Source organism: Parasteatoda tepidariorum, chromosome 2 (assembly GCF_043381705.1).
Source record: "Parasteatoda tepidariorum isolate YZ-2023 chromosome 2, CAS_Ptep_4.0, whole genome shotgun sequence".
NCBI classification, from domain to species: domain Eukaryota; kingdom Metazoa; phylum Arthropoda; class Arachnida; order Araneae; family Theridiidae; genus Parasteatoda; species Parasteatoda tepidariorum.
In genome coordinates this window covers 93,401,263-93,416,118 of record NC_092205.1, presented here as the reverse complement: position 1 = coordinate 93,416,118, position 14,856 = coordinate 93,401,263, and the positions used below count along the sequence as shown (strand labels likewise).

At 35.2% G+C, this 14,856-nt stretch overlaps 1 protein-coding gene across 1 annotated transcript in view; it reads left to right on the top strand.

Annotated features, from left to right (window-relative positions):
- Nucleotides 1-11,793, top strand: part of LOC107445292 (Na(+)/citrate cotransporter-like) — a 35,111-nt gene extending 23,318 nt beyond the window's left edge. Inside the window, exons 10-13 of the mRNA XM_043044462.2 lie at nt 6,457-6,634; nt 7,266-7,427; nt 9,592-9,729; nt 11,444-11,793. Coding sequence (XP_042900396.2) covers nt 6,457-6,634; nt 7,266-7,427; nt 9,592-9,729; nt 11,444-11,623 — 658 coding nt within the window. The 3' untranslated portion in view covers nt 11,624-11,793. The remainder of the gene's footprint in view (nt 1-6,456; nt 6,635-7,265; nt 7,428-9,591; nt 9,730-11,443) is intronic.
- The last annotated feature ends 3,063 nt before the right edge of the window (nt 11,794-14,856 follow it).

Below are 14,856 nucleotides of genomic sequence, written 5' to 3'. Positions count from 1 at the left end.
TTGATAGATGACTTCCTATTGTTTGGCAGTAAGCTATTGTTACTAATCAATCTAAAGAAAAACTTTCAAATTCTCATTTTAAATCAATATATATGAAATGTTCCTTCACTGGGTAGTGGTCCTTCACTGGTTGGTTTACCCTATATTGGTTTTGTTAAGCCTAGTTAGAATTTATATTAATATCCTCTCTGTGCTGTGCTTATGTATGAAATAAATTTTATTTTAAGAAATATATAATTTTTTTTATTTTAATGGCTGGCACAAAACTTATACGTTCCTCGCCACGGAAGATGCCAGAAGTGTTGCTCATCTAACGATGCTCGGTGGGCACCCATGAACCTGACTCACAGAGGCGAGCTACATTATCCATGACTTATCGTCACAGATACTCGTTAATAGGATGGACCACATTCACACACACCAACATAAGAGGACAAATACAGAGAGAGAGAAAAGACATCCATGCCCCCAGCGGAATTCGAACCCGCCACCATTGGTATCGTAGTCGCTCGACCAGACCACTCTGTAACCTGACTGGTTAAGAATAATTGTATTGATGCATCCTACATTAATGATTCTTACTCGATATTGTATCGTAAAAATAACTTTACCGATACTTATGTGTGAGTCATGGTGCCTCAGGGGATAGAGCAATCCCCTCCCAATGAGGTGACCCGGGTTCGAATCCCAGTAATGATGACTGGTAGTTACGAATTTCGCAGTCGTCTCGCACCGACCACACTGCTGACGTAAAATATCCTCAGTCGTAGACGGATCATGGGTGAGAGGCCCATTGCCGTCAAGCAAACAGTGGGAGGGTTTCGTGGTTTTCCTCTCCAAGTAACGGTTAGTTCCATCAAAAAGTCCACCGCAAAGGAAAAATGTCTCCCTAAACTTGATCCTGGAGATTCGTCTGGATTGCGTTCGAAATTACGAAGCTCCGTAGTTGAACATTGGTAGTCGCTAACTCAAAATTGGGCCTACTGTTCATTGAAGAATATAAAATAAAAGATACTTATCATAAGACAACTATAAATTTTATTGAAGAACAAAAATGGTAGCAACTACTTTACCTCTAGTAATTTAACGGAACATTCTTGGTGTTGTGAAACGCCTAGATAGAAGAGTTATGTATGGTTTTATTACATCACTTTGGTGTAAAGTAGTTGCCACCATTTTCGGCGTTTAGGTATTCAAATTTTTTTTAATAGTGTACTTAAATAGTTCAAAAATTAAAGCATCATTTCTTGTCGCATTACTTCTCAATTTCCCATTTGCTAAATGCTAACTTTTAATAATTTCATAATTGGCCGAGCAGATATCAGGGATGTTTCCCAGACCGTCGCCAATAGCCCATTGTGCAGCTCTAGTGCGACGTAAATGAACAGCAACAACAATTTTAGAAATGAACCTTGTAGTGTTTATCATCTTTTGAGAAATGTTTCAAAAGAAATGGCGATAGTTTTTCCTAGTCATTTCAAATTTTAAACATTCGATAAAGTGGTCTCATGTTTTAAAAAGTGGCCACTGTTAAGAATGGCTCCTGATGAATAGCAAAAAATTTTTCTAATTTTGTTGTATGCTGATTTACGTTCAATTCTCAGGTTTAAATTTTATTTTTGAACCTTTTTTTTTAACAGTATTTTATTTTGCAGGCAAGTGCGATGAGAATGAATCCTTTGTATGTGTTATTGCCTTTAACTGTGACCAGTTCTTTCGCTTTCATGCTGCCTGTTGGAACACCCCCTAATGCAATTGTATTTGCAAGCAGTAATATGAAAATCATGGATATGGTAGGTAGAAAAAGTAGCTGGGAGAGAAACTGTTTTACACTTTCGAACCAAATGATTGCATTTTTTGCATTAATAATAGATATGTTTTTTTACCTGCCCACCAGAGGTTGAAAATTCATGAAATTCCCCAAGGAAATGTATTTAAATGGACATTTATAAATTAACATTACACAGTCTGTTGTTCATGTTACTTATGCCACTATATTTTTTTTTTCAATCGTCGTTTAACAGCCGACCCCAATTTTGGGTTTACGACTTCTAATGTTCAACTCCGTAGCTTTGTAATTTAAAACCCAATCCAGAAGACAAGGGAACTTCTGGATCAAGTATTGGGAGAAATTTGCCTTCGTGGTGGGCTTTTTGAGGGAACTAACCCGCATTTGCGTTACATGGAGAGGAAAACCACGAGAACCTCCTACGGTTAGCCTGACTGCAAGAGGACTCTAACCCATGATCCGTCTACCACAGAGGATACTTCACGTCAGCACAATGGTCGCTGCAAACCGGATGCGGAATTCGTATCCCAGCCATCGACTGGATTCGAACCCGATTCACCTCATACGTCTGCCACTTGTCAAATACTAACAAGCCTGCTTGAAATCAAGCTAATTTTTCTGGTAGATGGCGTTTCTTGCTTTTCTCAATGGCGCCATCTATGGTTAAGAATATGACTTCAACCACGCACATGTCTCAGCCCGTTTTACAGGGAGGACCCAATCATACTCCATTGATTGATCCGCAGATCGTAATTTTGACCTGAACCTGAGAACGATCAATCTCAAATTGAGTACCCGCAGTGGTATTGATTTGTTATGGGAATTTGGAGAACTTTGTGACCCCGACAGATTTAACGCGCACCTGTCACAAAGGGATTTCAAGAGTCAAACATCCTATAAACCAGGATATCCCGGTCCATTAGACAGTCCTCTCTATAAATAATAGCACAAGAGCCGTGGTGGCTCAGGACGTAGAGCGTTCGACTTCCAATGAGGTGAACCGGGTTCAAACTTCAACGATGGCTACTTGATTGAAATTCCGCACCGACCACAAGTGATGACAAAAAATATCTTCAGTGGTAGACGGATCTTGGGTTAGTCACCTTGCCGTCAGGCTCACCATGGAAGGTTTTCATGGTTTTTCTCTCCATGCAACGCAAATTCCATCAAAAAGTCCTCCACGAATGCAAATTTCTCCCAATACATGATCCCTCGTTTCCTGGATTGGATTCAAAATTACAAGGCTACGGAGTTGAACATAAGTAGTCGTAAACCTAAAATTGGGTCGGCTGTTCAACGAAGGTCATAAAAAAAAAAAAAACCAGCATAGAGTCGTGGTGGCTCAACGGATGGAACATTCGTCTTCCAATGAGGTGAACCAGGTTCAAATTCCATCGATGACTGGTCGATACGAATTCCGCATCCGGCTCGTACTGACCACAGTGCTGACATGAAATATTCTCAGTGGTAGACGGATCATGGCCTAGAGTCCTCTTGCAGTCAAACAAACCGTGGGTGGTTTTCCTCTCCATGTAATGCAAATGTGGGTCAGTTCCCTTAAAAAGTCCTCCATGATGGCAAAATTTCTACCAAAGTTTGATCTTGGAGTTTCCTTGTCTTCTGGATTGGGTTCAAAATTACAAGGCAAGGCTGCTCAACGACGGTTAAAAAATGGTATAAAATACCAGCATAACTATATAATATTAGAGAACTTGTTAAAAACAAAATCAAAATAATATGCACTGTAGGGGTCGCCATTTAATATTTAATTGAGGAAGAAATAAAAATGCGTTTAACATTTGTGGAATCCATAGTATAAAAAGACGTTATGCGGAATATCAGGACAAGATTGATTGCCAGAAAAACTTATGTTTTAATAATTTTAGTCCCGTGTTCCTCAATAGGGATTAATTAGATTTTTATAGAGATTTTGTTCCTTCCTCACTTAAATATAAATTTGCTACGTTTATCTTAAAAATGAAAAAGACGTTTATCTTAAAAATGAAAAAGACGTTTATCTTAAAAATGAAAAAAAAATATTGCAATTAAAATGTAACTCAGTAATTAATAGGGGGAGTAGCTTTGTATCTAATATAAAAACCAGAAATTAGAAGGGATATTTTTTGCCTTTAAGGTGTATATTTTGCCACACTTTCTTAAAATATATAGTAAAGGTGGTGATTACAGAACATCCAAAACAAAAATAATAAAGAATGCTTTGAAGAAGTTAAACTTTGAATCGTTTACTACAAAATATTTATTTCAATGTATAATTAAAACATTTATTGGTATATTTTGCGTGATTGCTTTCTGCTTATTTTATTAAACTTATTTTTAATGTTCATCAAATATTTGATTGCAGGTTAAACCAGGTATTTGGATGAACATCGCGTGCTTGGCTGTTCAAATGCTCATGATAAATTCTTTGGGAGCTGTTATATTTGATGTCCACAATTTTCCAAGCTGGGCCAATAATACTGTTCTACCTGTTACTATAATGTCATCTAACGAAACATTACTTAATAGCACTGCAAAATTTTAATTCTTTGATAACAGTAAAACTTTGCCGTCTTTTAATCTGTTTTGCAGTCATTCAATGTCCTTCTGAGGCATTGTTGTATTTAAATTNTCTATCGTGAAGTGCTCGACTTCGCGTGCAGGTACTTCGGACTACCGAAGCGGGGGTGCAATCCCCTCCTGCAGAGGAACAAAATTGTGATGGCATGTCTTCGGATCTTCCTCAGGGATGTTTCCCAGACCGTCGCCAATAGCCCATTGTGCAGCTCTAGTGTGACGTAAATGAACTGTACAACATACATATAATACAACTCTTCCAGTTCCTTTTTTCTTAAAATTTTTGTATATCAATTTATCGGTAATTTTTTGGGTCCCTTTTACTCTGCAAAAATCTACCTATGCGAATTTGGTGTAGAAAAACTCTAAAAATTGTGAGTTATTTTAAGTTAATACCAAAACGAGCATTCATAAACACTTTGGAAAGTGCAGTTGAATCAAAACTACGGATTTTTTACGAGAAATATTACATCTAGATCATGTGCATTTACTCGTGAATAATTTTACCCGGTTCTGACATTTTTCGAAACCGTCACACGATTGCTATTTCTTGTTCACAATCGAACAGATTTCGCATCGCATGATTTTGAGCGTCCCACATAAGTAAAATGTTATAAAAGACATGTGTTATTAGTTGAACAGTAATAATGATTATGCTCCAAGATAAATATGTTAATTCTATTAAATAATTACATAATATTTTATTTCTATCTATAATGGTTTTGTTAAGCCTAGTTAGAATTTATATTAATATCCTCTCCGTGCTGTGCTTATGTTTGATGAAATAAATTTTATTTTAAGAAATATATTCATTTTTTCATTTTAATGACTGGCACAAAACTTATACGTTCCTCGCCACGAAAGATGCCGGACGTGTTGCTCATCTAACGATGCTCGGTGGGTACCTGTGAACCTGACTCACAGAGGCGAGCAATGTTATCCAAGCCACATCGTCACAGATACTAGTTAACAGGATGGACCACATTCACACACACCAACATCGACCAGACCACTCGGTAACCTGACTGGTTAAGAATAATTGTATTGATGCATCCTAAATTAATGATTCTTACTCGATATTGTATCGTAAAAATAACTTTAACGATACTTATGTGTGGGTCGTGGTGGTTCAGGGGGTAGAGCAATCCCCTCTCAATGGGGTGACCTGGGTTTGAATCCCAGCAATGATGACTGATCGTTACGAATTCCGCATTCGGCTCGCCCTGACCACAGTGCTGACGTAAAATATCCTCAGTCGTAGACGTATCATGGGTTAGAGGCCCATTGCCGTCAGGCAAACCGTGGGTTTTCCTCTCCAAGTAACGCAAATGTGGATTAGTTCCACCAAGAAGTCCTTCATAAAGGCATATTTCCCCCAATACTTGATCCAGGAGTTTCGTCTGGATTGGGTTCAAAATTACGAAGCTCCGTAGTTGAACATTGATAGTCGTTAACTCAAAATTGGGCCTACTGTTCATTGAAGAATATAAAATAAAATAAAAGATGCTTATCATAACGCAATTATAAATTTTATTGAAGGACAAAAATGGTGGCAACTAATTTACCTCTAGTAATTTAAAAGAACATTCTTGGTGTTGTGAAACGCCTAGATACAAGAGTTATGTATGCGTTTCACTACATCACTTTGGTGTAAAGAGTTGCCACCATTTTCGGCGCTGAGGAACTCAAATTTTTTTTTTATAGAGTACGTAAATAGTTGAAAAAGTGAAACATTATTTCGTGTCACATTACTCTTCAAATTTTTCCATTTGCTAAATGTTAACTTTTAATAGTTTCATAATTGGCCGAGCGGTTAGCGTGCCTGACTGCGAAGTCAATGGTTGTGGGTTTGAATCCCGCTCTGGGCATGGGTGTTTCTCTCTGTTGTGTGAATGTGGCCCACCCTATAAACGGGTATCTGTGGAAGTGTGGCGTGGGTATTGTTGCTCGCCTCCGTGACTTAGGTTCACAGGTGCCCACTGGTGTGATGTTAAATGAGCAACACTTCCGGCATCTTCCGAGCTGAAGAATATATGTTCAGTATCTGCCATTAGACAAAACAAAAAATAATAATTCCATAATTAAATTTTTAGGAAGATCGGCGCTGTTGTACCTGCTATAGCAATATCTTTCCTGTTATTTCTTTTGCCTTCCGATATCAGAAACTTTAAAAGTGGACCTATTTTAAAATGGAAGAAAGTGCAGAGAAATATTCAATGGGAAATATTATTAATCATTGGGGGAGGATTTGCTCTTGCAGATGCCGCACAGGTTATGATTTCTTTTTTCAAATTATTTTATTCTTTAAAATTTTCACTTTTTGAAAAATTTCTAGGCTTATTTTAGAAATTTTCTCTCATAACAGAACACCGTCTAATTTTCTGTACATTTCGGATTCTTGTAATTACATTTTCCTCACTCTATACAATAAAAAATACTTAAGTTGTACAAACAATAAATATATTCTTTTTCTCAATTGAATTTTATTTCTATTAGCATAGCTCATGCATTACCTGATTGGAAACTTCAAAAATATACAAAATATGACAGTCGACATGTTTCAAGAGAATAAAAAAATAAAAGCCTATTTTCAAGACTTAATAGATGTGAATTCAACGAAACATAAATTATTTGAAAAGAAAAACGTAAAGTTGTCTTCGATAAAAGGAAAAGTAAAATTAAGAAATGAAAACTAATAAAACCCCAGAAACTGAGAGAAAAGAAAAGATAAAGAAGAAAAAAAGAGAAAAAATCAAAAAGTCAAGGTTTTTTGATGTGCTTGAAACATGAAGACTGTCATTTAATTTTTGTATATTTTTGAAGCGTATGAAGTTTTTAATCAGATAATATCTTACACAGCTGTTGATTATTTATTTAAAACCTCATATGTTTTCCTTTCCAGAAATCAGGATTGTCGACAGTAGTTCAGAACCATATGACGTCACTTCGAGTGCTGCCCTCTGGTTTAATTGTATTAATAGTTTGCTTAATAACAACCACGATGACGGAATTTTTGACCAATATAACGACAAACATCATATTGTTTCCTATAATCAGTCTAATGGTGAGAATCTTTTTTTTTTATAAATTTGCAAACTTTATACTATTAAGTTCACAATCTTCAAGACTTCGTTATAGCCGGCCAGGAGGCCGAGCGGTTAGCGTGCCTGACTGCGAAGCAAATGGCTGCGGGTTCGAATCCCACTCTGGGCATGGATGTTTCTCTCTATGTGTCTTCCTCTGCTGTGTGTGATGTGTGGATGTGGCCCACGGTATTTGTGGCAGTGTGGCGTGGGTAATGTTTCTCGGCTCTGTGACTTAGGTTTACAGGTGCCCACTGGGTAACGTTAAATGAGCAACACTTCCGGCATCTTCAAGTATCTGCCGCTAGAAGAAAAAAAAGACTTCGTTACCTTTCCTTAGGATTGAGCCATCTGCTTACTTTTAATTTCCCAAAACCTCACTATAAAGATGTCCAAAGTAACGTCGCTTTAAGCTACTTTACCTTTAATGAGGCATCAATTGAACAATACAGATTCATTTGTTGCCAAAATAACAATAGATAAATTGGAAAATCCTTGTATTTTTTAGCAACCCGGAGTCACAAAATTTGGTGCATAGCTAAGGGTCAACTGATCATATTCAGCCAAATATATTGGGCAATTTTATGTCGAGTAGCCAACAAGAAATATGTACAATCAAATGTTTATCCTAATTACCTAATCCGAATTATCTAATCTATTGCCTAAAGTGAAACTATTTAAACTGATGAAATTAATAAATTCAAGAAAGAAGGAAAAAGCAGTCAGTTGAAATATGTTATTTTATTTTAGGAAGGATATTTATTGCATTCTTAAACTTTAATTATTTATACTGAAGAAAATTTTGGTGGTACAGTTGTAAAATAATCATAAATACATATTAGAATTATTCAATGAATTGAAAGATTAAAATTGTATAAATAATAATCTGCCTTCTGTAACAATGTTGTAGAGTATAATCAGGGGCCCCCATCAGGGGGGAAGTGAGCGCACGATGCGCCCACTTAAAGGTTTGGGGGGGGGGTAATTTTTACACTAAATAAAACGAATAGTTTGGGGGGGGGGAATTTAGACGGGAGAATTTTTTACATAAGTACATAAATAAATTTATAAGATATATTTATAAAATATAAATAAATAAGAATTTAAGTACATAAATAAAAGAAGCAACTGGCAATGCGAGCAAGTAGCACTATTTCGAACAAGCTATCATGGAAGTTAGCAAAAAAAAAATTTTTTTTTTTGGGAGGGGGGAGATAAATGCGCCCAAGAGCTTGGGGGGATGGGGGCCACTGAGTATAATAACAGCCATCTGAGGTATTTTCTATTTATTTGCCAACTTAGCAAAAAAAAAAATAATTGTAAAAACCAGTGCAACTGTTATAGAACACACTTTTCCTGTGTAAATATTGATGTTAAATAATATTGGAGTTATTTACGGACTGCAACTTCTGATAACCGCAAAAAGTGTCCAAGAGGAGCAAACTCCACGAAAAAGCACTAAAAGTTCAATAATATTCAAATAAAATTGAACGGAAAAAACTTTGTGTCATGCACTAAAAAAATCCGCCATTTCCTACACACCAAATTTAAAAACTCTACAACATATTTGCAATTTTTAAAGCAATTTGTTCAATAAATTTTATTGCATGCTTAACAGCTGATAACACTTTTTATGATGGAATGTTTAACTTTTTTCGAATGTTCCTTAATTAGAATAATAGTCATGGGTTGTCTAAATGAAAAGATAATTGTGATAGCCCCAGAAATACGGTACATTTTTAAACAGTAGGCACTGAACTTATCGTTTTCCGCCACGTAAGGTGCCGGATTTTGTTGTTATATTTTCTTGATAAATGTGGACTTATTATGAATATTTTACAATATTCTGAAAATTTTCATGTTCCGCCTGTTTCTTAAGATTTTTCTTCTTTTTAGAAATGAACGTTGTAGTGTTTATCCTCTTTTGAGAAATATTTCAAAAGAAATGGCAACAGTTTTTCTTAATCGCTTCAAATTTTAAACATTCGATAAAGTGGTCTCACGTTTTAAAAAGTGACCACTGTTAAAAATGGCTCCTGACCAATAACAAAATTTTCTAATTTTGTTGTATGCTGATTTACGTTCTATTCTCAAGTTCAAATTTTATTTTTGAACCTTTTTTTTTAACAGTATTTTATTTTGCAGGCAAGTGCGATGAGAATGAATCCCTTGTATGTGTTATTGCCTTTAACTGTGACAAGTTCTTTCGCTTTCATGCTGCCTGTTGGAACACCTCCTAATGCAATTGTATTTGCAAGCAGTAATATGAAAATCATGGATATGGTAGGTATAAAAAGTAGCTGGGAGAGAAACTGTTTTACACTTTCGAACCAAATGATTGCATGTTTTGCATTAATAATAGATATGTTTTTTTACCTGCCCACCAGAGGTTCAAAATTCACGAAATTCCCCAAGGAAATGTATTTAAATGGACATTTATAATTAACATTACACATTCTGTTGTTGATGTTACTTATGCCACATAATTTTTTTTTTCTAATCGTCGTTTAACAGCCGACCCCAATTTTGGATTTACGACTACTAATGTTCAACTCCGTAGCTTTGTAATTTAAAACCCAATCCAGAAGACAAGGGAACTTCTGGATCACGTATTGGGAGAAATTTGCCTTCGTGGAGGACTTTTTGAAGGAACTAACCCGCATTTGCGTTGCATGGAGAGGAAGACCACGAGAACCTCCTACGGTTAGCCTGACTGTAAGGGGACTCTAACCCATGATTCGTCTACCACTGAGGATACTTCACGTCAGCACTGTGGTCGGTGCAAGCCGGATGCGGAATTCGTATCCCAGCCATCGCCGGGATTCGAACCCGGTTCACCTCATACTTATGCCACTTGTCATATACTAACAAGCCTGCTTGAAATCAAGCTAATTTTTCAGGTAGAGGGCGTTTCTTGTTTTTTTTTAGTCGTAATCCTAAAATTTGGTCGGATGTTCAACGAAGGTTATAAAAAATAAAATACCAGCATAGAGGATGGAACAATCGTCTTCCAATGAGGTGAACGAGGTTCAAATCCCATCGATGACCAGCCCATCAGCCTGACCAGCCAGGTTCAAATCCCATCGATGACTGGTCGATACGAATTCCGCATCCGGCTCGTACTGACCACAGTGCTGACGTGAAATATTCTCAGTGGTAGACGGATCATGGGCTAGAGTCTTCTTGCCGTCAAACTAACCGTGGGTGGTTTTCGTGGTTTTCCACTCCATGTAACGCAAATGTGGGTCAGTTCCCTTGAAAAGTCCTCCATGATGGCAAAATTTCTACCGAAGTTTGATCCTGAAGTTTCCTTGTCTTCTAGATTCGATTGCAAGGCAAGGCTGTTCAACGACGGTTAAAAAATGGTATAAAATACCAGCATAGCTATATAATATTAGAAAACTTGTTAAAAACAAAATAAAAATAATATACACAGTAGGGGTCGCCATTTAATATTTAATTGAGGAAGAAACAAAAACGCTTTTAACATTTGTGGAATCCATAGTATAAAAAGACGTTGTGCAGAATATCAGGACAAGATTGATTGCCAGAAAAACTTATGTTTTAATAATTTTAGTCCTGTCTTCCTCAATAGGGATTAATTAGATTTTTATAGAGTTTTTGTTCCTTCCTCACTTAAATATAAATTTGCTACGTTTATCTTCAAATTTTCTAAAAATGAAGGAAAAAAAAATATTGCAATTTAAAATGTAACTTAGTAATTAATTAGCTTTATATCTAATATAAAAACCAGAAATTAAAAGGGTTATTTTTTTGCCTTTAAGGTGTATATTTTGCCACACTTTCTTAAAATATATAATAAAGGTGATGATTACAGAACACCCAAAATACAAACAATAAAGAATGTTTTGATGATTCGTTTACTACAAAATACTTATCTCAATGTATAATTAAAACATTCATTGGTATATTTAGCGTAATTGCTTTAAACTTTTATTAAACTTATTTTTAATATTCATGAAATATTTAATTTCAGGTTAAACCAGGTATTTGGATGAATATCGTGTGCTTAGCTGTTCAAATGCTCATGATAAATTCTTTGGGAGCTGTTATATTTGATGTCCACAATTTTCCAAGCTGGGCCAATAATACTGTTCTACCTGTTACTATAATGTCATCTAACGAAACATTACTTAATAGCACTGCAAAATTTTAATTCTTTGATAACAGTAAAACTTTGCCGTCTTTTAATCTGTTTTGCAGTCATTCAATGTCCTTCTGAGGCATTGTTGTATTTAAATTTAAGATTTAAATATCTCTGAAAGATTTATATTCATTATGCATACAATAACTGAAAATAAAAAAAGCGAAAAAAAGTGAGGAAAATAATATTTTTTTCTTTCTAAAATATATGAATTTACTGTTGATTCACAGTAAAGAATGAGAATAATCTAAATCTTATTCAATTAATTAAGAAGCATAAATTGCTGATATTTTGTTGTTTTAATTCTGTCTTTGAATGGATCTCATAAAAAATGAAATAAAAGTGAATGATGTGCTATTATCGCGGCTTACTGTTATTTATCACGTAGTTCTCTAGTAAGCAACGTTCGCCAAAACAAAAATAAATCTTTCTAAGTAGAAAATTTATGTTTTTAAACTATAATGGGAAATTCCTCAAAGCATTAAAACGTGACATTAAAAACAAACTTAAATACATCAATTATAAACATATGTATTGAACAATGAGAGAGATAAATTATTTTCGTAAATGAAGATAACATTTTTATGTACTATAAAATTAGAGCCTATCCGATTCGGTGGTCGTTAAAAAATAATTTTCGAATTATTATTGACGTTACTCATATTTTAATAATTATGGTAATAGGTCATACAGGCTTTGTAATAATAGATAATTGATAGTATCGTAATACGTACTCAAATGGCTTTTACCACCAAGCTTTTAATTTTTTGTATGACATTTGTGACAAATTTATCATTAATTTCATCACTTAAATATTATTGTAAGATTTTTTTCCCTGCTTGTAAGCCTTTGTAAAGCGTATGTCTAATTTGTCTAACTAATGAAGTGTCTAATTAATGAAAAATTTAGTTGGATTTAGACCAGTAGATCGGAGATTTTAATTGCAATGAAATATTATAAGAAATTTGATTCTAATGTTTCGAATGGTTCTAAAACACGGGAATTCAATTTCAGATCCAAAGTACGAAGAAGTAGACCATAAAAATAACACACAATATGCAAAAATACTACAAATGTATCGTTTATTTACGTAACATTTTAAAGTTCGCGAGTGGGTCGTCGGGATACCAAAAGCAGGGTAGCCATCCCCTCAGCAGAAGATAAAAATTGCAATGGCATGTCTTCGGATCATCCTCAGGGATATTTCTCAGACCGTCGCCAATAGCTCAATGTGCAGCTCTAGAGCGACTAAATAAAGTACCTACCTAAGTAACATTTTAAAATCATTAAAATACTTTAAATTAACTTTAATTCATTTTCTTAAGAGAATTGCTTTAACGCATTAATGAGTTAGTCTTTTAGTCACATATTTTTAAGTAAAAATAGTTTTCTGCCATCGTTTAACTCTCCAAGCGATGAGCCCCTTGGAAAAATTGTACGAAATTTATCTACTATACAATTCTCTTCCATTGAAGAACATAAGTAAACCTATTTTTTTACATAGGAAAACTGGCAGTTAAAAGTTAGGACTAACGTTCAGAGGGTAATAGGTCGTGTATCAGTTGGTTGACGTGCATATAAGTACTATAGAAGAATATAAGTACTATAGTAAAGGATTTCTCATGGACCATGAAACGGATAAGTACTCTAAAAGCAATAATCTTCGAGGTTCAAACCTCTATGTAATGTGCATAATGGGCAAAAAAATAAAATTATNTACTCTGCAGAAGTCAAAACAGAAAGACATATTTTGAGATTTTCAAGTTTTGCATTCACATTAAAACAACATTGCTTCTCTAAGAATACGTGTCTTCGACTTCAATGGAATGTTTCATTCAAGTATTTGATGATTGCAATACATAAGTTATGGAGTTTTTGCATGTTGAATTATTATTATCCACACGAAGAAAAATAATTCTGGTAAAATTACTGTATAGAATGTTAAGGAAATTTCTGGTAAAAAGGTTACTTTTAATATATATATCTAATATATAGTTTCTAATTCTAATATATATGTGGGAGATAGTGCAGCATAGGAGTAAATGATGACGATAATTTAATGAACATAACAATTTAATAGAAATAAAAGGATGGAAGGATATAACAGTAAACGTTATTGACATGACTCGTGAGAGCTGCCTTCGCGCAGTAGTCTCCGGAATGCATGTCAATAACGTTTACTGTTATATCCTTCTATCCTTTTACTGCTATTAAATTGTTATGTTGTTAAATTATCGTCATTTTTTACTCCTATGCTGCACTAACTCCCACAAATAATGGGGGCTTGCGTCCGGAACTTGAACGGCGAGCTGTAACTATTTTTAAACTTTAAAATCCCGTGAAGGGGATTTTAACCAACTACTTCGAAATCCCGAGAAGGGGATATTTTTCAGCCAAGTAACTTTAGAAATCCCGAGAAGGGGACATTCACCGAAAAAAAAAGGAAAGCAAAATTCTGCGCTCGAGAAGGAGATCCAGATTTTGTTCCTATTTTAAATCACGAGTAGGGGAATCACCGAACTGTTTACCGAATCACCGAAATTCTACGCTCGTGGAGAATCAGGAGAAGTGCAACAAAAAATCAGCGACTGGAGAAAAGCATCAGCAGAGACCTCTGAACTTTCCTAAATCAGCAATAACCGGATCTGTCGCGAAGGACAGAATTGATCCAGTAACTTCTGTCGCGAAGGACAGAATTGATCCAGAAACTTCTGTCGCGAAGGACAGAATTGATCCAGAAGCTTCTGTCGCGAAGGGCAGAATTGATCCAGAAACTTTCCGAAATTATTGGAATATTCTGTACAAATCAGCAAGGCAGTCAACTTTTCCGGGGAAGTGCAATCGTGAAATGCTTGGATACGAAAGGGATACGAATCTGGTTTGAATCAACGAATCGAGAAACATTGGATTACCATTGGACACTGAGAGTCTCTTCAATCAAGGTAGAAAATTTTCAATTTTAAAAATGTATAAAAATTCAAAGAAAGAAGACCTAGTAAAAGTATTAGAGGAAATAGGAGGCATCGCAGACAGCAGCGATAATATCGTTAAATTAAAAGAAAAAATTGAACGTTCCGAAATATTTAAAAACGATTCTGAATTTGTCAAAAATTTGATAGCTAACGCTGTAGAAGAAAGAGTACAGGCAGCTGACAGGGAACTTAAACAAAGCGAAATTCAAGTTGAGTTAGAAAAACTAAAATTAGAAAGACACGAGAAAGAAATGCTTTTATTAGAGGTGAAAA